The sequence below is a fragment of the Pagrus pagrus genome (genome assembly GCF_965226575.1).
Source record: "Pagrus pagrus genome assembly, chromosome: 2".
Lineage (NCBI taxonomy): Eukaryota > Metazoa > Chordata > Actinopteri > Spariformes > Sparidae > Pagrus > Pagrus pagrus.
In genome coordinates, this window is record NC_140186.1 from 12839470 (window position 1) to 12860087 (window position 20618).

At 39.8% G+C, this 20618-nt stretch overlaps 2 protein-coding genes across 2 annotated transcripts in view; one reads left to right on the forward strand and one right to left on the reverse strand.

Moving 5' to 3' along the window:
* Window positions 1-7: 7 nt before the first annotated feature.
* Window positions 8-13689, reverse strand: aimp1a (aminoacyl tRNA synthetase complex interacting multifunctional protein 1a). The gene is made up of 7 exons (XM_084377504.1): window positions 13567-13689; window positions 10159-10289; window positions 9221-9334; window positions 7042-7203; window positions 4159-4367; window positions 2174-2342; window positions 8-318 (listed from the first exon to the last, which is right to left on the reverse strand). Coding segments are annotated over exons 1-7 (954 nt in total). The 5' UTR covers window positions 13569-13689; the 3' UTR covers window positions 8-151.
* Window positions 13690-13796: 107 nt separating this feature from the next.
* Window positions 13797-20618, forward strand: part of tbck (TBC1 domain containing kinase) — a 47948-nt gene continuing 41126 nt past the window's right edge. The window contains exons 1-14 of the mRNA XM_084377495.1: window positions 13797-14114; window positions 14543-14755; window positions 16498-16570; window positions 16885-16999; window positions 17095-17168; window positions 17819-17960; window positions 18080-18140; window positions 18234-18295; window positions 18861-18922; window positions 19239-19387; window positions 19565-19703; window positions 19816-19915; window positions 20151-20200; window positions 20308-20437. Of these exons, the coding sequence (XP_084233621.1) occupies window positions 14563-14755; window positions 16498-16570; window positions 16885-16999; window positions 17095-17168; window positions 17819-17960; window positions 18080-18140; window positions 18234-18295; window positions 18861-18922; window positions 19239-19387; window positions 19565-19703; window positions 19816-19915; window positions 20151-20200; window positions 20308-20437 (1350 nt within the window). The 5' untranslated portion in view covers window positions 13797-14114; window positions 14543-14562. The remainder of the gene's footprint in view (window positions 14115-14542; window positions 14756-16497; window positions 16571-16884; window positions 17000-17094; window positions 17169-17818; window positions 17961-18079; window positions 18141-18233; window positions 18296-18860; window positions 18923-19238; window positions 19388-19564; window positions 19704-19815; window positions 19916-20150; window positions 20201-20307; window positions 20438-20618) is intronic.

Here is a 20618-nt window from a genome sequence, read left to right on the forward strand (position 1 = left end):
GACACAATCATTTTTAAATCCCTTTATTGAACATCTTCAAAGCATTTTCTTCCATTCATCACCATCCTGTTTCTCAACAGAATCAGCGTCATCACTGCAGATGATTGCCAGGTAAACACTGAGCTATTTCAAGCAGCTCCGTTCCATTTTTTTATTTGATTCCACTGTTGCTCATGGTTTGGGCTTTGCACACTCCCTTGCCGGCAACTTCAAAGGCAGCTCCCTTGTACGTTGCAACACACTGGCCGTCTGTGCGCAGGTCTGGCTGAACCTGCTCCCACACCTTCTTCTTGGGGTTCAGCTCTTTGTCTGGTTCACCTGCAATCAAGCAGTCAGTCTGATACATTAGAAACTCCTCTGTCCTCTGCTCATCCATCACACATGCTGGATTAATGCATCCAGGTCTGACATTTTATGAACTTTTTGTGCTGTGTCGTGTCCTTGTATAACCCTGCTGAAATGCTGTTTTGATATATTCATGCTAAGACACATTGATAGATGGCTTTCAACTTTCCTTCATATTCAGCATACGCTGATACCATCTGTATAACAAAGCTGAAGCCAATACAAATTGTGAGCAAATAACCAACCATTATATTTGTGATTTATCAGGCCAATTCTGATTTTTTATTTCTCCCACTTGAATTGTGAATAGGCCGACTAGTCTATCATGTTCTATTAGAGCTCTGGCTTTTAAAAACTGCCAGTTGTTCCTCGGCATAATTCAAAACATCTAAACCGAACTTCTCAGAATCGAAATATGCATCCAGGGAAAACAGTTAAATGAGGTTCTCATTTCACGATGCCGTTTGTTTTTTATGTTGCTCAGCGTTTGTGTCAAATCAGAGCTGGTACTGGCTGGCTTCTGTCTGGTGTCAACTCTTCCCTCTCTTCACAACCGACCCAGGGTACGAGGACACAAATGTGTTTCATTTCCCAAGGCTGCCATTTCTGCCGGTTTACAACCCAAGAGTGGCAACAATCAGTTTTTTGATCAGAAGCGTGAAAGCGGTTTTGATGAGCAACTTGCGCACATTCTTAACTTCAAGCAGAAGTGCTGGGCCCCATTAGTTGGGGAAATGTGGGCAATTACAACCATGTACTCACACCAGCAGTGAGATTGGCTGTAATTGAATCTGTGCAAAGAGAAAAGAGGGAAACTAGGAAAAATGCAAACCTCTTTCACCTCTTATTTTCCGTTCTTTGTCTCAGTTTTTACTCTGGTGTTCTACACAAACAAGAGCTAAACACCACAACAAACCATCCACCAATCCTTTGCTTTATCCTCCACTCATTCTGTTCTCTGCTTAACCATGATGGTTTGAATAGGACTCTTTTTAATATTTCGGTATCCATAAAAATGGATCCCTCATGAATCAAACAGCTTTTGGAGAGGCTGGGACATGTGTACTGCTGGAATGAAAGCCTCGGCTGACGCAGCTGGGCTGTGGGTACTGACCGCAGATCCACCTACAGTACTTTTTTTTCCCATAGGGAACTCCCCTTTATGGTTATTGTTCTCAAAAGAATAGATGACTAACAAGGCCAATCCTCTTCTCAGTACCAATATTCAGCTTTGAAAATATGTGAGTTTTAGAGCCAAACAGAGTTAAATCACAACCACGCTGGCTGATGGCGGTGGACTTTTTTTTAGGTCACTTTCATTAGAGACTGTGATGGGAATACCTCACAGGATGGACCTTGACTCTCGTATGGTCTAGTTAATGTGATAATTAATAGGGTATGGAGTTATTTTTTCCCCAAACTCGTTTACAGTAGTTGAACTTAACAGGACAGTTAAAAAAAAGTAGGTTGAGTTGATTAGTTCATCAAATCAGTGGTCACAGGCCATTAAGCCACCACCAAACAGAAGTGATGAGTCCTCTAATGAAAGCTTTGAGTGGGGTCTGAGAGTGCCTCGTGATTGGTGTCTTCAGGGGACCGAATGTGGAAACTGCTGTGTTGTTTCTGGCGGTGAGGCGGTTCAACGACACCCTTCATTTCCTAAAGTCAGAGGCCTTTTGTGGAAACTAGGCTGGGGAATTCTTCCAGTAGGCTTCATTTAATTCCTTAGCAGTGAGGATGCATCTGTTTGGTGTCTGTTTGGTTGGATAGGATTGTAACCATGTATGCTAATGATTAATCTGTTTTGGAAGGTACTGAAATTGGTTACCTGGGAAGCCCTGGAAAGTAACTCTGTCCCCTGGTACCGCGCCACTTGGAGGGTCAAGGATTTCGACCTTGTCTGGTGAGCTGGCACACATGACCATGGCCTGGGACACCACTCCTCTCATCTTGGCTGGCTTCAGGTTACACATCAGGACTGCCATGCGGTTTTGCATCTGCACAGTGGACAGAAGATGAAGTACATTTTTACAGCCCATATTTCTTAGACAAAAGAGAACAAAAACTAATTATACCCAACTGACATAAGGAGGACAGGACAGAGAATTTAAGACTTATTGTGAAGTCCAATCAATCACTTTAAAATTACTAGGTCCGAGGTTTATGGTTTGTTTGCCTCATTTCATAAACCAATGTGAGCAAACAGGAAAACTTTAACTCGAGCCTGGAGACCTCTGCGGCTTACCAAAATTTATAAAGAAGACCAGAGGCCGTTTCTGCCAAAAGCTGAGAAAAAGAGAAATTGAGCATTCCATGAGCGGACGTGTGCCAGAATGTCTGAATTTAATCATAACTTTTATTTGAGGGTCATCCTTGAAGAAATTGCAACATAAATCTAGATTCACTCATGCTGTTTTGCTTTGACAGGGTGTTGGTAGTAGTTTTCATTTTTCATTTCTCTGCAGTTTTGGCAAGTAAGGAAACGTGTGTGAATATTCTGTAACAGTATTTACAAAACAAACCGTTTGATTGAACAATATTTAATGTGCAACGTGGACACTTGTCTTAACAGTTATTCTATGATTAGCCTGTTCCAGACTCATATTTCTAAATGGTGCCTGTTATTTATCATACCATAACCAGACACCCAAGAGTCCTGCCATGAAAACCATCATGCATTTCGTCAGATATTTCACTTCTCCTTGCGTAACAGAAATAGATAGTGGTTCATATAAATAAGACAGCTAACAAGAAAAAACTTGATTTTGCATTTATTGCCTCTGTGAGTAATGGACTGATACAGACAAACAAAAGGCAGCAGCAGTTTGGCCTTTGTAACCGCAGACAACGAGGAGGCTGAGCCTTAAAAGCCATTATTGCAACTTTATCAACTGCTTTAAGAAGCTAATGTCTAATATTTGTCTGTGTGCATGGGAAAACTGTTGTCACTTCCAAGTCCTTTTTCTTCAGAATAATACCTTTTTCTTTGAGAAACTCAGACAGTGTTTGTTACACACAAAGCATATGGTTCCATTTAAATGATGCACACTGTCTAAAGACACTAGAATGTAATAAAGTGTAATGCACAAAGGCTCCCGTGTCTAGACATGTGAAGAGTAATACTAGTGCATTTCACTGAGATTAAATTCTACAAACAAATTAGTTTGCTCCAGCAGAAAATCATGAATCCACATGAAAGCAAAATAAACATCAATATACATGTAGGCAGAACCATCAGCACACAGTTTACCTAGCAAATCTCTTTAAACTAAATCTACGACTACTAAATCCTTATTATGACCCTAGTGAGCCATTATTGTATACATTCGATACATAGAGCTCTGCTTGTGTTGGCATTGTGTTATCACAGTGCCATTTATCTGATGGATAGGAAAGCATGGATGCTCACAATATGTCCACTAGCTGCACAGCCAATTCAGCTAACATGGTGAAAGAAGCGTCCTCTAAAACGGTGGATACAATTTTTTGAGCTTCACAACCTCGCAAAATGACTCGTCTAACTGTCATAATTTGAGCCATTCAGTCCAATAACATTTGGAAAGTCTAGAAGAGCCGCGCGATTAAATTATTTTATCCCCATTCAAGTTAGCCGGGTGCTAAACCGGAAGTTAGCCGGCTTGGTTGGCAGAAGTCTCTAGTGTGCACGCTCTATGAGCCCGCAATGAGGAAGCTATGTGGAAAAAAGTCCAGTCATCTTGGCTTTGTGTACCACTGAGCAGCTTTCATAGAAATGAATGGGACTTCACCTAACATGGCTGTGTCCAGGTATAATTATAACGTCCTTGACTGTACCTGGTCCAGAGGTATGTGCTTGACCAGCCCGCTGACCACTGTCCTTGGAGAGGCCTCTCCCACATCGACCTGCTCCACGTAGAGACTGTCAGCATCTGGGTGCTTCTCAGCCGTGATTATACGTCCAATGCGCATGTCCAGACGAGACACGTCCACTTTGGCATCTTCTTGGCTGGGGGCTGCCTGCTTCTTCTCTGCTTTCTCCCCTCCTGGCACAAAAGAAAGCGAAATACTGTTATTCTCTACGCTTCATATAAAAATGTAATATCATTTTAGTTTTTCTTTGCACATAATTTGTTCTATTTCAATAGCAGTCTAATATAAAATGTTGGTGGGGTGTTGGAATTTTGGTCGGGTGCATTTTTAGCATTAAATGTCAGACAGTAGCTCTCCATCATGCGTTAAAGGATGGGTTGCAGAAGAAAGGCATCTGTGAGAGTTTTCATGCTTTTATACCAAATGTGCATGATATTATAGGAAATGTTTGTTGAAAAGCATCGAGCGAATTTCAACCAACTGGTATCTTACCAAGGGATATTATAAAAAACAAGTCATAGTTGAAACAATATTGGGCATCTGTCTGGAATCTGATTTAATTTCCTCCCATAAATCAAAACAAAGCCAACCAATGACAGGCCTCAGGGTTGCATGCAGGGTTATGCTTTTCAAGTGATCCATAAGTAAATAAAACAAAATCAGGGAAAACAAAATTACTTTTTCACCTCTTCCCAGAAATGTGGGGTACATGCTTTGACAAAATGATAATACCAATACCCACTTCTGGCTGACGGTGAGTGCTACATGATTCAATAACATAGCGGAATAGCAGATGCTTCCTCCCGAGAGACAAAGTACCTTTCACTCGCCTGATTTGCTTACACACGTTCATTCCAGTGGACTGCACTGATCAAATGATCACAACGTCTTTAATCATTCCTCTGAGCCCCCACCAGCTCTGAAGAATATGAATTCCAAACCCTGCCTTTGATATTCGACATTTCTCCCCCGTGTAATCAATGCTCTGCTTTGATGACAGTAAAGAAATGTAACATTACCAGGAATACACAAAGGTTACACATGGGTCTGCAGAATAACAAGCGATGAGTGTTTAAATGAGGTGGGAACACGGCGACATTGAAGCCCGAAGTAATAAAGAATTTAACATGTTCAACAGCTTATCAAGAGGAAGAAATGTCTCTCATTAACAGCTCTCTTACATCTGGATCTAAGAAATGCCAAACACGCAAGTAAATTTGTCAGTGTCTTAAATCTTCTTTCTTCCCCTTTTGAAATCAAAAACTCCGTAAACACATCCAGAAGCCGTCAAAGTCAGAACAGCGCTAAAGGTTGCAAACTGGGATCACGGGAAGAAAGATGAAAGCTTTAAGAACTATGACGGATTACAAGTAGAGATGCAACAATACACTTTTTTCAGTTCTGACCTGATTCCCATAACTGAATTTGGGTGTCTGCTGATACCAATACAACTTCCACCTGTTAGAATCTGGGCTGTACATACATTAAAAGTGGCTGTCTTGCTTTCCTTTTTCGAGGTTAAAACATATTCAAACTAAGGACATGTTGAGATAGCCAACCATAGCTCACTCAGGTGCAGACTGTCTCTTGCTACATTCCAGCAAGTTCATGGTCCAGCGTAAATGTAGCTCTTTCATACGGCGTAGCTACTGCGTAGTTGCATGCCCTATGCCTTAGCCTGACGTGCACTTCCCCAGAAAAGTAACTACACGTCGCAGCTGAGGAGACCGCAACGACTTTGATTGGTCCGCTTGGTAGCAACACATTTCTGGCTTCTCCTCCAGTGCTCAGCAGCTCTGCTAAAATATGGGATTGTGCCCTTTTGTTTCCCAAGTAAACACACTGCCCTCTTCGACTGATGCAGTCCCTCCCGACCGAGAAGGCTGATGTTCGTCTTGGGTTATACTTCTCCTGTGGAGCTTTACGCTGCCTGAGTGTCTCTGGGCCACAGTGTGCGGAAGAGCCAGATGTCTGAGGGCCGGGCTACTTCTGCATGAGCAACCCAGTGGCAAACGCCGCCTTGCAGAAAAGCGCAAGCTCAGTGTGTATATTTCACAGTGACTGTACATTATATGATTACATGTGACAAATTTACTTGATTCATTGATGCCTGACAGTTAGGCCAGATTGCTTATTGCTCATTGCTCAAACAAAAACAAATATCTAAAATGCTGTACTGGAAAGTAATTTAAATTCTGTGGTGGGGATTTTCCTGTTTTGTATTCTAAGCTTATCATAATGTCACAGTTTAACAGCATTATATTTGATACATGGAGATACTTTGGTTTTATGATGGGTCCTAAAATCCGGTACTTCCACAGAACATTAACATTCAATCATTTTCAAATCAGATTAAATTACTTGGGACATTGGACAACAACAACTCGTCCCCAACACTATAAATCAGAAAACTCCATTAAAAAAATTCATTAAACATCTTCCAACTGAGGAAGATGTCCAACTGACATCCATAAAGAGGCTGATATCACTGCCATTAACACCTGATATTAGAAATTCAAATTCAAAACATGTTTAAGAGAAGGTCAAGTGACTTTTGAAGAACAGACTGCAGCATCTATCTAACTGTTGGTGGAAAAAAAGGAATCTTACGCAAGAATGTAATGGGAAAAAAAGAATAATGTAGATGAAGACTAAAGTGTGTGGCCACTTTTATAGCTTTAATATGGTCCTACTGACAAACTGAAAATGAAACACAAATCGTACTATATGACATGTCTAAACAGGCTTAATTTCAGCTTTGAAAACACAGTTTTATTGGATGTGAGAACTTCAAAGGATTCATAATAAAAGCCTGCTATGTGCCATAGTGTTTCCTCCAGCTGTTACCTTTTTTCTCTGGCTTCTTCTTTTTGCTCTCATCTTTGGACGGCGGGCTCTGGACAGCAGCAGCAGGGGAGGCAGAGGGTGCTGGTCCAGAGGGTTTGGGAGTGGTGGGCTTCGAATTGCACTCAACACTGTTGTCACCTGATGGCATTGCTACTTCACGCACTACAGCAGGGACAAAGGAAAAAATGTGAGTAGAAATAAATGATTAAATAATGGATTATAGTTAGTATCTGAAAGACTCTAGTTTCTCTGATGGCTGATATTCTCTGCACACTTTCCCAAATGCGAAAGCATGAAAAGACATGAGCACAGCAGCATTGCCGTGAAAGAGATAATTTATAGTACAAATACACAAAGGTACACTACTTTGTTAGTTGTCCCTTTTCACGCACAGAGCTGGTTGCATCAACACGATACACTGAAATGATAGAGGGAGCTTTATTTACACACCCAGTGGGAGGACTGTTCTCCTGATGCAAACAGTTTTGATGGGAAAATGATTGTTCAAGGGGATGGAAACAAGGAAATGGAGCCATAAAAGAGGGAACAATGTCCTACAAAAACTCTCCAGAAAAAAATAACCCCTCATTTAAGGCGCCTGATGTTTGAATTCCTACAAAATCTAGTGCCCGTGTCTGACAAACATCGGTCTGCAGGCACGCCACCGTCACCATAATGCTTTTAATTACCTTAATTCTATGTTATGTTAGGACCTGAGATCAGGACCATTCCAGTTTACCTTGGAATTACGAGCAATAACCTTTTAGACACTTTACATCCCCTGAAGTTCTCTCTTCAGGTTTGTGACATTGAGAATCATGTTTTTACACATAATATGCCAGTATTACATAATGTATGAACATACAGAGAGGTTTTATGGTTGCACCTTCACAATTATTGTACGTGTCTTGTCTTGTGCCTTTAATTTTAAATTAAAGCTGCACTTATTAACATTATATATTAACAAATTACTACTGAAATGTAAAAGGGACTTCTAGTAGTGATCCCACCCACCAATAGTATAACGCTGTCTACATCACACGTGGCATCTGTGTTTCATGTGATCAACAGTCTTGGTAGTTGCCAGTTTTTTGTGGGGAAAAAAGCATAATAATGACTGACTTCTACAGTATACTATAATGCCCTAACATTAGCTAGCTAACGTTGGGTAAAGTTTGCTAGCTAACTTTAGCTAGCGTCAGCAATGTTAGCTATTGCACAAACTGGCAACCACTTAAGGTGGCAGATGATTTGAACAACAGCGGCGTTGTACGTGAATGTAATGGATGGGGGAGATGGCATGCCACATTTAGGGGCTGAATGTTATCATTAAGACCTTTAAACATTCAGGTCGTCACTACTTGTCATAACAACACGGTGAGTGGACTCAACAAATGACGGTGGGTTTTCACAGCACTGGTCTGCACAATACAATTTGAAGGAGCCAGTGGAGGTCAAGATTTTCAACTTTTCTCCGTTTCTTGGCGTGTTTTTCTCAATGCACAATTATCGTGGCGTTCAAAAGTTTGTTTTTCTCATCTTGATAACAAATCAGCAAAGCCGACTGAAATTCCTTTCAAAAAGCTTCATTTTCACTCATGTTTTGATTGAACTATTATATGCCACCTTAAAGTCATTGAAAGAAACCCCAAAAATAAACATCACAATTAGATACAACGTGTGGAAAAACATAGTCCCGGGTGTATTGGAACACATTCCTTCAACGTTCCAACACCAACATACGGAGCTATTTTGAATAAGGTTAAATAGCTTATTTCTTCCAGTGCCCCTTTATCCCTGCAGCGTCTTTCTGGAAAACATTAAATGTGTGTGTGTGAAGCCGTTTGCCCTTGAATGTCAATGTATGTCAGACGCACAAAAAGTTGACAGACACGTTGTCCCCCTTACTCTAATGTGGATTCTTGAAGCACTTGCTCATAACAAAAACAAAAAAAGATCTGGTTATATTGGGCTGAGGCGAGAATGCTCAAGATGTTATCATTGATCGCACAAACCAAACAATGCTTTAATGAGCAACAACTGACATCAAATGTTCCAGAGTCAGGCACACTCAACCGCTTCTATAGCTACGTATAAAGGATAACAACATCAAGGTCTTTTTTAAAGACAAACAAACATTTGATCCACGATGGAAGCCGTTGCTGGGAACTCAACATACCTCCCCTCTTCTTCTCTTTTTCCAGCAGCTGTTTTTTTAGTGCCTCGATGTCATTCTTCAGTTTGGCGTTCTCCACCATCAGTTTCTTCTCTTCTCTGACGCTGGCCTGGACGACTGCGGAAAGGCAGATTCTTGTTACCTCTCAGCAATGGAATGAAATTTCACTATCCCAGAGGACATTTTAAGAGCTGCCTCTGAACCAGTACAAATACACTATTGATTAAAATATGATAACTGCTAAAACCTATGTTGTGCTTCTTTTGGAGCTAAAGAAGCTATAAAATTATCGATTAATCCAGTTTTTGGATTTAAAAATAGTCCAAAGCAGTATTAAATTACAGATAAATATCTTCTCTTTTCAACCATTTGGAATTATTCATAATTTCAAGATTGATTATGGGCATATTTATAACATCGTTATCATTTAAACAATTCCAACAGAAATAGAAACTACTCATTCATGACATTTTGTTAAACTAGTGCCCGACAGAACTCAATTGAAAATAACCAAAAGCTAAAAAAAAAAAAAAGTATTAATTTCAAATTAATGACAATGTGAATATCTCTCCTGAATATATTTGGCTGATTTGGCCTCTTTTTATGAGTCAAACTTTAAATATATCAGGGGAAATTATCTCAGAATGACAATTCCGGTAAATCAAGTACACTTTCCCATAACTGAGGGCTCAGGTTTCATTAAACTGCTAGTTGTGCTTCAGGGATTTCACTCTTTGAATTATGAGACTGTGAATCATGAACGTTAGCAGCTGCTCAGCCAACATTATGTCACTACTTATTGTATACTACACCTGAAAAAGAATGAGGTAGCCTATGAAGACAAATTTGGAAACTTTATAATTCATAAAAGTGCACTATAAAGGTAAATATACTTTTTACAAGGCTACGTTTGTGTTTCAGTGTCTGGGTGTGTGTCTTACTGGCTTTCTCCTTTAGCAGCTGGACCTGCTGTTTCAGGTACTCTATGATCTGGTCAGCCTCGGCTGCTCGCTGCTCCAGCCTCATCAAAGGATTGTGACCCGACATCTTGAACAAGGAGCGAGCTAAAAACCTAAAAGACAAAAAAAGAGATTCAGGGATCTCAACACTACAAAATACAAGATATTAGGGCTGTATTCTGCAATGTTTATAATCAACAGAGCATCGTTCCTTTTGTTTTTAAAAGCAGGTTTATGAAAACTTCAACGCAAGTCACTCTATTCCATGTTATTTCAAGTTAACTCAAGTGACAGTGGCAATGAAAAAAAAAAAAGATGGTATTCTAAAGTACTATGTTGAACATCTACAAAGATAAATGTTTGGAGTTACAAGGTTTGCATTCCACTACAACGCCACCACAAACTACAGCCTCCGAAATGACCACAGGGTCAAGTAAACTCCTCTTTGACTCTCAGCTAAAACACTGTGTGTTGCAGTGCTGTACTATAGGATGGCACTACATTGTACAGGGATTTTACTTTGTTGTGTAACAACATAATGTAGTGGCAGAGTTTCAACTGGTTCATAGGTAATTTTGTATATTCCTTAATCAAGATTTAGGTATTGTGGATGCCATATCGCAATATCTGACATTTGTCCCTGGTGTGCGCCCCAGAAGGTATAAACACTGTGCTAATGGGATTTCAAAGTTGGCCAGTTTTTAATAAAAATACAGACAGCAAATCGAGTCCAAACCAAATTTTAAAGTTTACTGCAACATTTCAACAAGTAAACTTTGGCAAGCCAATGTCTTGAATTAACTCCAATCTGTCTTTCATAGTAAGAACTGGTAAATAAATCCTTTAAACCATATTTAGCACCAGCATTAATGCGCATTCAGCTTTGGAGATCAAGTTCAAAAAGGGATCAGCCACTCTTGGGCAACTCAACCAAAACACAACTGGACACCAGTTTTGGCTAATGTTTCTTTATCATGTTGAGCTTGCCAGATCACTTCTTTAAGAAAGAGGAAAAGAAGGATTTTTACAAGGCAAGGCTGAGGCATGGAGAAGAAAACTTCTTACACACATTACAGGGAGGCGCTGGAAAACAACAGCTGGCCCGAGATGAAAACAAAATGTTGGGGGATGAGGAAATTAGAAACACAAAAGAGCTGGAGTTGATAAAATCAAGGATCAAAGCATTGTTTTTAGAGAAACTGAATTGATTTAAACAGGACCAGTGGTGGAGTAATAGCAAGAGCCACAAAAAGGCTGATCTCATTTGGATAACCTCTGAAAAACGGTCCTGGGCCCGAGGTATGGTCAGCAGCGTAAAGACATGAAGGGGTCATTTCAGCTTTGGATTTCAAATGTGTTAACAATGGACTCCCACTGCCCTTCAGGATTTCTAATCGATCAGCTTTCACTACATGGAAATAAAAACATCTTTGACTCATCTCCTGATTTGTTACTGTATATATTTAGCAGGTTAACTTTGCTAAACTGGGGACAGCTGCTCAAGGCATCTGACTCTTATCAATCTCCTAAAAATAGCTTTAGTCTGGTTTGCTGATTCATACAGTTGTCCACGTAAACATTTATGTCTTCATATATTTTAAATGAAAGTACCAAAGATAATGCTTCCAAGACATACACAAGGCTACACAGGTGGTTTGAATCAAATGTTTAATTCGGTTACATTTAACCACCAGCTCTCTCTACGGTGGTGGTGTGTGAGCAGACCCACCAGGAGACAAGCGTTTCCTCTTTTCATGCTTCATTCCCACAGTAAAAATATACTGTAGGAGGATAATTCCCCTACCTGTCTGCTAACCAGACCATTTATAAATGAAAAGAGAGTGCAGTATGCCAGCACCACCTGAAGGCATTAAAGGGACCTACACATTTTGAGTGAAAAGCAACCATAACGGCCTTCTGCACCAGATGCAGTCACTGGATTTCAGGAGAAATATGTGCCCTTCTTTCTCATTTTTGCCCTTTAAGTAGAAATGTGACTAAAGTAATTTGGTTCAAGGCTCAAGTTGCACGTCATTTGGTCCAAGTTGAGTCTCAAGTCATTTATTTACTGTCTAGTCAAACTGCAAGTCCATAAAACACTGACTTGAGTTGACGCAGTCCAAGTCACAGTGACTTGAGTCCACATCGCTGCCTTTAAGTAGTTTAAGAATGCACGTGCAAATTTTTTTTTACATATAACGGAGTATAAAAAATGAGAAACAAACAGAGTAATAGTTGAGAGTCTAACAATGCAGTAGTACATTTGATTACAACATGCCAGCGAGAATTTTATCATCTATATCTACGATATTTCGTGACAATAGTTTAAATGTAATGCATTGCCAAGAATAAACAATCTGAGGTTCGTACAACAGTACAAACCCTAAAACACCAAGTGCGATCTGCATAGAAAACAGCTGGGAATATGATGAAGCAGAAACAGTGAGACTCTCATAATCATGGCTGTATTATCACTTGTTTTCATCATTTGTTATTATGCTTACGGCTGCATGCACCACTTGTTTTAAATTTCTTTGATGATGTGTAAGTTACGTTTCTGCTATGATGATTGAATGTTGAGTACAAAATGACATTATGGGCCCAAAGTGACATTCGATATGTTTCTTAATTGAAGGCCATTTAAAAACATACACTACTCAAAATCAGTTAGGGATATTTTAGTGTTTCACTTGATTGTTTTTTCTGTGACATATCTATCACATCTGTAAGTTTTATTTTGTGAATACTTGAAGCCAACATGCAGGATACAGTGTTATTGATAAGCCATCTAATTTATGAATAATAATAAATACTATAATACCCTCAAATGTGAGGATTTGCTTGATATCTTGTGTTTTTCTCGACCACCAAATGAGTTGTTATGGATTGGGATGCACAGAAAAAAAACCCACAAGTACACACATATTTATAAATACTGACTGTGACATACTCCCTTCATCAAAAATGAAAGTGACAGCTGGTTGCAGCCCAGTTACTACCTATAGCTCGACAATGAAACTGAGACTAAATGATGCAATTACTTGCAATACACATTGTCAAACAACAATTACCTTATTTCATACTGGATGTAGTGTTAATCACAGAATTATAATAAACTAAATGCATATTGCTGAGAATGGATTGCTCAAGAATGTGCACTCAGCGTTAGTTAGTTAGCTAGTCAGTCAAAAATAAGTCAGCTATTAGCCGGTTCAGCTCACCAGAGTATCTTCGACTACACAGAGACAACAGAAATCAACTTGCCTTCTGGCTAACTATCACGTAGCTAGCACTGCTATGCTAATAGTTCGACGGTTGGTTAGATGCTATTAACGGCTCGCCATTCGTTAGTTAAAGCAGTAAAATATAACAGAGGTTTGTGAAACTTACATGGACTCTGGGCAGCTCCCCCCAAACACGTTTCAGGGAGCACTGAAGCCTTGACAGCTGCTAACGTAAGCCCGGCTAGCTGACAGACAGGCAGCTAGCAGTCACCCGCAGAGAGGCTGGTTCAGGACCCCGCGGCTAGATCGCTACACCATACGGAAGTGAAGCGAGCCTGTCAATTCTGCGTTAGCATTAGCTAGCCACATGTTCTATAGATCGGATACTACAAGGAGGCAACGGATATTGCCTGTGTGTAATTACGATAAAGACAAACTAACTCCACAAAAAATACGAAAAATAAATCCAACGACGATTTTGTTGAGGATTTGAACCAGTTTTGTTTAATGTAAGCTCCGCATTTCGTAGTTATATTATTAAAAAAGTGTTTTCGATGAAACACTGTGTCGCACAAAAACAACGTCGTCGGTCACGTTCACTCAGCTGTTCCCATCACATCGCAGAGGCAGGAAAGGAATTTATTTCAAACATATCTTTTATCCACAATTTCAAATTCACTGAGTCGACATGACCGTACAGCCTTCCCATTAAGCGTGAGTAGAAACAGTTTTTTATAAATATAATGCACATTAAATCTTTGGTTTCCTACCCGGAACAATAAGGCAGTTATTTTCATAACTTAGCTACACAAACACACACAGTGGGTTTAACTGCAGCATCACTGTGCACACTAACACTCTGTATGTTGTTTCAGAAGTTAATGTAGCTACAACTATATGGTGTAAATATGTTGTATGTACAATGACAGTGTCAACCTGTCATTTGGTCTTTGTCTCAGCCAGATGTAACTGTGGCTAAGCAGTTAACATTTAGTTCTTGTTTTTAATCCCTGGCCAACACAGACTGGCATACATGAGAAAGTGGCTGTCACTATACGATAATATGCTGATTATTACAATGTTCCTGTCATTCGCAGTCATACATTTATACATTATATTGAAGACTCTTTTCCCATCATCAGTGCCTCCCGCCAGTGACAAGATGAGGCCCCTGAAAGATGCCGAGCTGGGGGCCTTCACCTTCTTTGCCTCAGCTCTCCCTCATGATGTCTGTGGGAGCAATGGCCTCCCTCTGACCCCCAACTCTATCAAAATCCTGGGACGCTTCCAGATCCTCAAGACTGTCACTCACCCCAGACTCTGTCAGTATGTGGACATCTCCAGAGGGAAACACGGTATGATTTCTGTCTTGCTCTTTCAAAAGGGGTCTTATCATGTTGTATATCCTGTCCTCCCATTTCAATATTTTATTTAGTTTTCACCTAACGTCAAATCAAATCAATTTTATCTGTATAGCCGGCGCAAATCACAATCACATTGCCTCAGTGGGCTTTACAGTAAGATAGAAGAAACCTCAGGAAGAGCCGTAAGGGAGAGATCCCTCCCAAGGACGGACAGACATGCAATAAATATCGTATATATATATATATATGTAAGGTGTATGGATCCAGGAAGAAGACTGAGCATGCCGAGGCATCGCCAAGTGGTGCCCGAGCCACATGACCTCCTCTCCACCGTGGTGACCTGGAAGAGGGCAGGCCACACAAGATAATTAGCAGTAAAAAGAAAACATCAGAGTGAAGAGGCATCAAAACGTCCTTAATATCTACCCTCACTGAGTGGATCTAAAATATACTTGGCATTTTGTTTTGGGCATCTTTATCAAGATAAACCATTATTAACTTTCTAAATTGATGACAGTTGTCTTGTTTCATCTTGTTGTTCCATGTTTGTTGTGATTTGTGTCCAATTCTGATGTTAAATGATGACAAAATGCTTTTCACAGTTTTCACTAGTGGTGAGCACAATAACATTGTGTAGAACTGCATTTTATTGTAGACCAACACAACAACACAAACTAAATTGATGACAGTCGTCTTGTTTCATCTTCTTGTTCCATGTTTGCTTTGATTTATGTCCAGTTCTAATGTTAAAAGATGACAAAATGCATTTCACAGTTTTCACTAGTGGTGAGCACAATGACATCGTGTATAACCACATTTTATTGTAGACCAACACAACAACATCAACAACAAAAACTGGAGCCTTTTAAGCTGCTATTTCATTCTAAGGTTGCACAATGAAAATTAAAATATTTTCTTAATCACAGTATATTCAAAGACAATATCCAAATCACAGAAGCCACAATTGTTTTTGATAAAGGTCAAAGGTGTGGCAAAACACATATAATATACATAACATATATAGTATATATAATATATATATTCTCCTTATGTAAGAAGACATGTTTGATAGGTACAGACCCCAAAAACCGTCACATGAAAAAATTGAAAATTAAAACTGTGATGCAAAACTGATCAGTCCCACTGATTGGAATCATTTCACAATCTGAATATCTGCCAAACTAATCCCAACATGATTTTTTTTTACCATACTGCACATGCAGCCCTACAGTATTTGACTCAATGATGATCAGCCCTGCAAACTCCACCAATAAAGATCCTTAAGGTTCAGAAAGTATTACTCCAGGAGGACGGGATGTTTTTACAATCTGAAATTAATGCACAGCAACTAAATTTAGTCCCTTGCTGCTCTGGTAAAAGGTTATTGATACCTTGGAAAAATTCCTCTGGTGGAAACACTGTAATGTGCTGTAGTTGAATTCACTTCTCTTTGACACAGTGTTTCTCAGACAGCTATTGTTTTGGACAGCATTACATAATATCGAAGTCGAAGAACATCAAAACATTATTATTTTTTTAAAATCTTGAATGAAAAAATGCATCAACTTTGTTAGATTTTAATTAGAAACAGGTGTGCTTTTTCACCACACTTTCTATTGTATAGGTGCAGCATAAATACATGCTTACCCATAATGAATGATGAAGCATCAATAAATGATCGCTAACTCAGTTGGATATCTTTTTTCGTTTGGTTTCTTCTTCTTGCTCTATAGAACGGCTGATAGTTGTTGCTGAACACTATGAAAGCAGTTTGAGTGACTTCCAAAAACAGGGGAAAACAGCCAGGTGAGATTATCATTAATAATCCTCATTCATTTTCAGAAGTATTTAGAGTATATGTGATGAAACTCATTGCTGTTTTCTCCTTTCACTTGCACTGGTGAGAAGTTATCGCTTAACCTTGTACTGTTGATACTGTGTATGATGAGCAGACAAATACTATGCATTAACCTTGCCATCTACTGGCCAACGTTGGGTTTGCATAATAACTTCAGTGTATTGGACGATTTCTTTCTGAAGTGTTGATAGTGTAGATACATTCTTTATCCATTTGACCATCAAAATAGGTTGACACATTGTTGTGTTTGTGTCTGTGTTAGCCCAGAGAAAGTGCTGCAGATAGCCTATGAGGTCCTTGAAGGTCTTGAGTTCATGAACAAACACGGCATGGTGCACAGAGCCCTCAGCGCACACAATGTGCTCATGGACTGCAAGGTAAAAATGAGCTGTTTTATGTATGTCAGTCAAGACAATGAAATGATTTTTTAAAATGTAATGCTGTCACTCAAAGATAGCTTTTTTCTTTGTAGGGGAATGTCAAGCTGGCAAAGTTTGGCCTTTATCACATGACTGATCATGGAGCCGATGTAGATTTTCCCATTGGGTACGTCTTTTTCTCCTCATTCATCACAGAGAACGGTCCATTAGGGCTTCTCTGGAACTCTTCAACTGGTGGGACTGAGCTATGTGAGCTGTCTGTTCAGGGTCAAAGGTTTCCTTGTATCTGTTTGCTGTTAGTTGACTCATAAAAAAGCCAATTGACCATAACATTGATGCATAATGGGCCATCTTTTTTCATCGAAAACAGGTTTTGGGGCATCAAAACAGCTTCCTGGTTCAGGAACTGTAACAAATCATTGGACTTTTATCCTAATCCAAAGGCCTTTGTGTTCTACCAAGTTTCTCTGTGTAATATCCTTTCGCAGATTGAAAAGAGGAATGATGGCAGATACCCATGACTTTCAATAAAACATCTGGATGGAAAAAGTAATAAATGTAACCGTCAAACAGCTATACAGGTTACTCTTAAAGGTGCCATATGTAATAATTGTAGTTGAAAACATTCAGAATTTTATCACTTTACATAGAGTTCCACATGTATTTCATAGTATGGAAAGGGAAAACAGAAACTAAACAAAGATCACAAAGAAATGAAAACCTCACAGATAAACATCTGTACGAGCTGTCGACAACAAATGTTATTTAGAGGCTGACAGAGTGATGTGCCTATCTGCTCTGTGATCATCGCCCCAGGTACCCATCATACCTTGCTCCAGAGGTGATTGCTCAAGGCTCCTTCCACCCCAGTGACTCTTCCCATGATGAAGCTCCCCTGCCCTCAGGACCCAAGACCGACGTCTGGTCTCTTGGGGTTTTGCTCTTTGAATTGTGTGCAGTAAGAATCCTTCATCAACCTCCTCAAAGAAGAAGAAGTCATTCATACGAGACTTTTTTCGATGCTGTTTGGGTTTCGCTCAAATTTCACCTTTAATTCTGACACTGAATCTATTACAGGGCAGACGACTGCTGCAGAATATTGATATAAGTGAGAGATTGAAATTCATTCTAACCTTGGGTAAGTGAAAAGGACGCTCTTATTGGAAGTACTGAGCAAATATCCTCTAAAGCTCAATTAGGCTTACACTGTGATACTGTTCGTCATTTTCAGGTTGCATGGATGATATTGTCACTGTCCTTGCTGAGGAACATGGTTGCCTGGATACAATTAAGGTAAAGCATTAATCTTTGGCTGCCTGAATCTTAGTCAATACTTAATGTATCTTTTTAGGGACTGAGCTATTACCTATTACTGGAAAACTAGGTCACATAACTGCCGTCACAGTATATGTTTTAAAAAACACAGTTGTATTAATGAAGCACAGTTTGGAAAGATTTGAGTATTTGTACTACAACTCTTGAGTTTAGGCACTGATACCAAAACAATACTTGTTCCATTGTCTTACTTGGAAATCTTTTTGTTTTCACCCAAACACCCAAACAATAAATGTTTCTAAGTGTTCTGTAAATGCTAAAGGGTTGTTGTATGTTAGCATCAATCCCCAGAAACTTTCATATAAATTATAAACATAAATTTAATTTGGTCCAATAGATTATACTGGCACAATATTAACTTTTTATATGTGTTCAAATGTATTCAGTCACACAGATCTAGTCCAAGTACTTTTGTGTAAGAATTTCTTAATCTCTATTTTTTTTTAGATGATTGTGAGTTTAAATGTGAACTGTCTGTATTGTGCCTTTACTGTAGCTAATGCAGTCTTTTTTTGTTATTTAGGAGCTGCCTGAGAATGTTCTGGAGTTATTAAGGAAATGCTTGACTTTTCTTCCATCCAAAAGGTAAATACAGTCTCTGCTGGATATCTTGTTGAAGGAGATTGACCATTCAGTTTCCAAAACACTCTGGTCACGCAGGTTATGAAATATCTGCTGCGTGTGCGTCAGAGAGGATTCCAGCTCGCCAGAACCAACAAGTGAAATGATACCAAAATAAACAGAAGCGAGTAATTGCCTGACACTGCCATAAACAGTTTTAAGACTTGATATAACTAATTGTTTTATTCAATAAATTCTCAGTTCTTACATATTAAAGGCACACTCCGTGTCTGTGGATATTTCAGGTTATGACCATAATTTCTTTGTATGTATCTTCCAGGGCGACCCCTGCTGAACTGCTGGGAGACCCTGTGTTTAATGGCGTTTCCTGCCTCTACACACCCTTCCAGAAGCCTGTTAGCCTGTTCTCTTCATCTCTGCGCTGTGCACATCTGGACCTCCCAGAGGACATCAGTGACCTTTGCAAAGGTCTCGCCCTACTACACACAATTTTACATGCAGCTGTACACTCACACTAACACACCACATGCACACCAATCACTCAGTCAAACCTCAAAATACAAACTCATACAGTTGAATTGATTTTTAAATTAGCTTTCATTAAGCATGCTGTGTTTACTGTTTTGTGTGTGTGTTCGTCTTAAGACGATGATGAAGACTACTTGTCGGAGCGGGCCATAGATGAGGTGTACCATCTGTGGTGTCTGGCGGGGGGAGACCTTGAGAAGGAGCTTACCAACAAGGAGATCATACAGTCCAAACCTCCAATCTGCACGCTGCCCAAGTACATTACATGCCTGCACATGCACAGATGAAGGCATCTGCTAGTTTTAGATGATATTCAGACTTCAGATTAAAATGTCTCTCTCTCTTTTTGTCACTCTGTCTTTCTTCAGTTTTGTCTTGGAAGATGGTGAGTCATTCGGCCAGGGAAGGGACCGGAGTTTCTTGCTTGATGACACTACAGTGACGCTGTCTCTGTGCCAGCTTAGAAATGTAAGATGACAAGCTTGACAGCAGACATGCAGACACTCTTTTACCATCATTTGCTGTATACAACATTTAAACAATATACCACAGCTTTAAGCCATTAGAACTGTGCATAAACAATGCATCACATTATTGTTCCGGTTTGTTAAATGTGCCCCTTGCTTTTGAACACCGTTGATCCATGATAGTGACAAACAGAGCATTTTCAAAAGGCACCTTTTCAACTCCCTTCCTTTTTCAGAGACTGAAGGATGTAGCAGGAGAAGCATATTACCCTCTACTGGAAGACGAGTAAGCAATCTTTCCTCCTCTCATCCCTTGTCACTATTTTTCACACCGCCCTATCATTTATTTTGGCTCGGGTAATGTCATATTCCCTTTACTTCTCCCCCCTCCAGACAGTCAAGTCTGCCCCAGTCCAACAGCAGCAATGAGCTGTCGGCCACCGTCACGCTGCCGCTCATCATCCGCGAGAGAGACACCGAATACCAACTCATCCGCATCATCCTCTTTGACAGGCTGCTCAAGGTCTGGCCTGCACACACAATCATACATACGCATACTTTAAGTTGCTCACACTTGTGAACACACTCATGTGAAGCTACACACATGAACATATCTTTCAATTAGACAGAGTACCTGAATATGTCAGAGCCTGATGGTTGTTATTTCCCTGATTTGTAATAATTATCATTTAAACAGGTTGTTG

Bases quoted from the DNA above. Each gene is read 5' to 3' on its own strand.
- aimp1a (XM_084377504.1), bottom strand. The intron at 7,204-9,220 runs GTATGTTGAGTT...TCCCTGCTGTAG, and splicing joins AAAAGAGAAGAAGAGGGGAG to TGCGTGAAGTAGCAATGCCA. The intron at 2,343-4,158 runs GTACAGTCAAGG...TCCACTGTGCAG, and splicing joins AGCACATACCTCTGGACCAG to ATGCAAAACCGCATGGCAGT.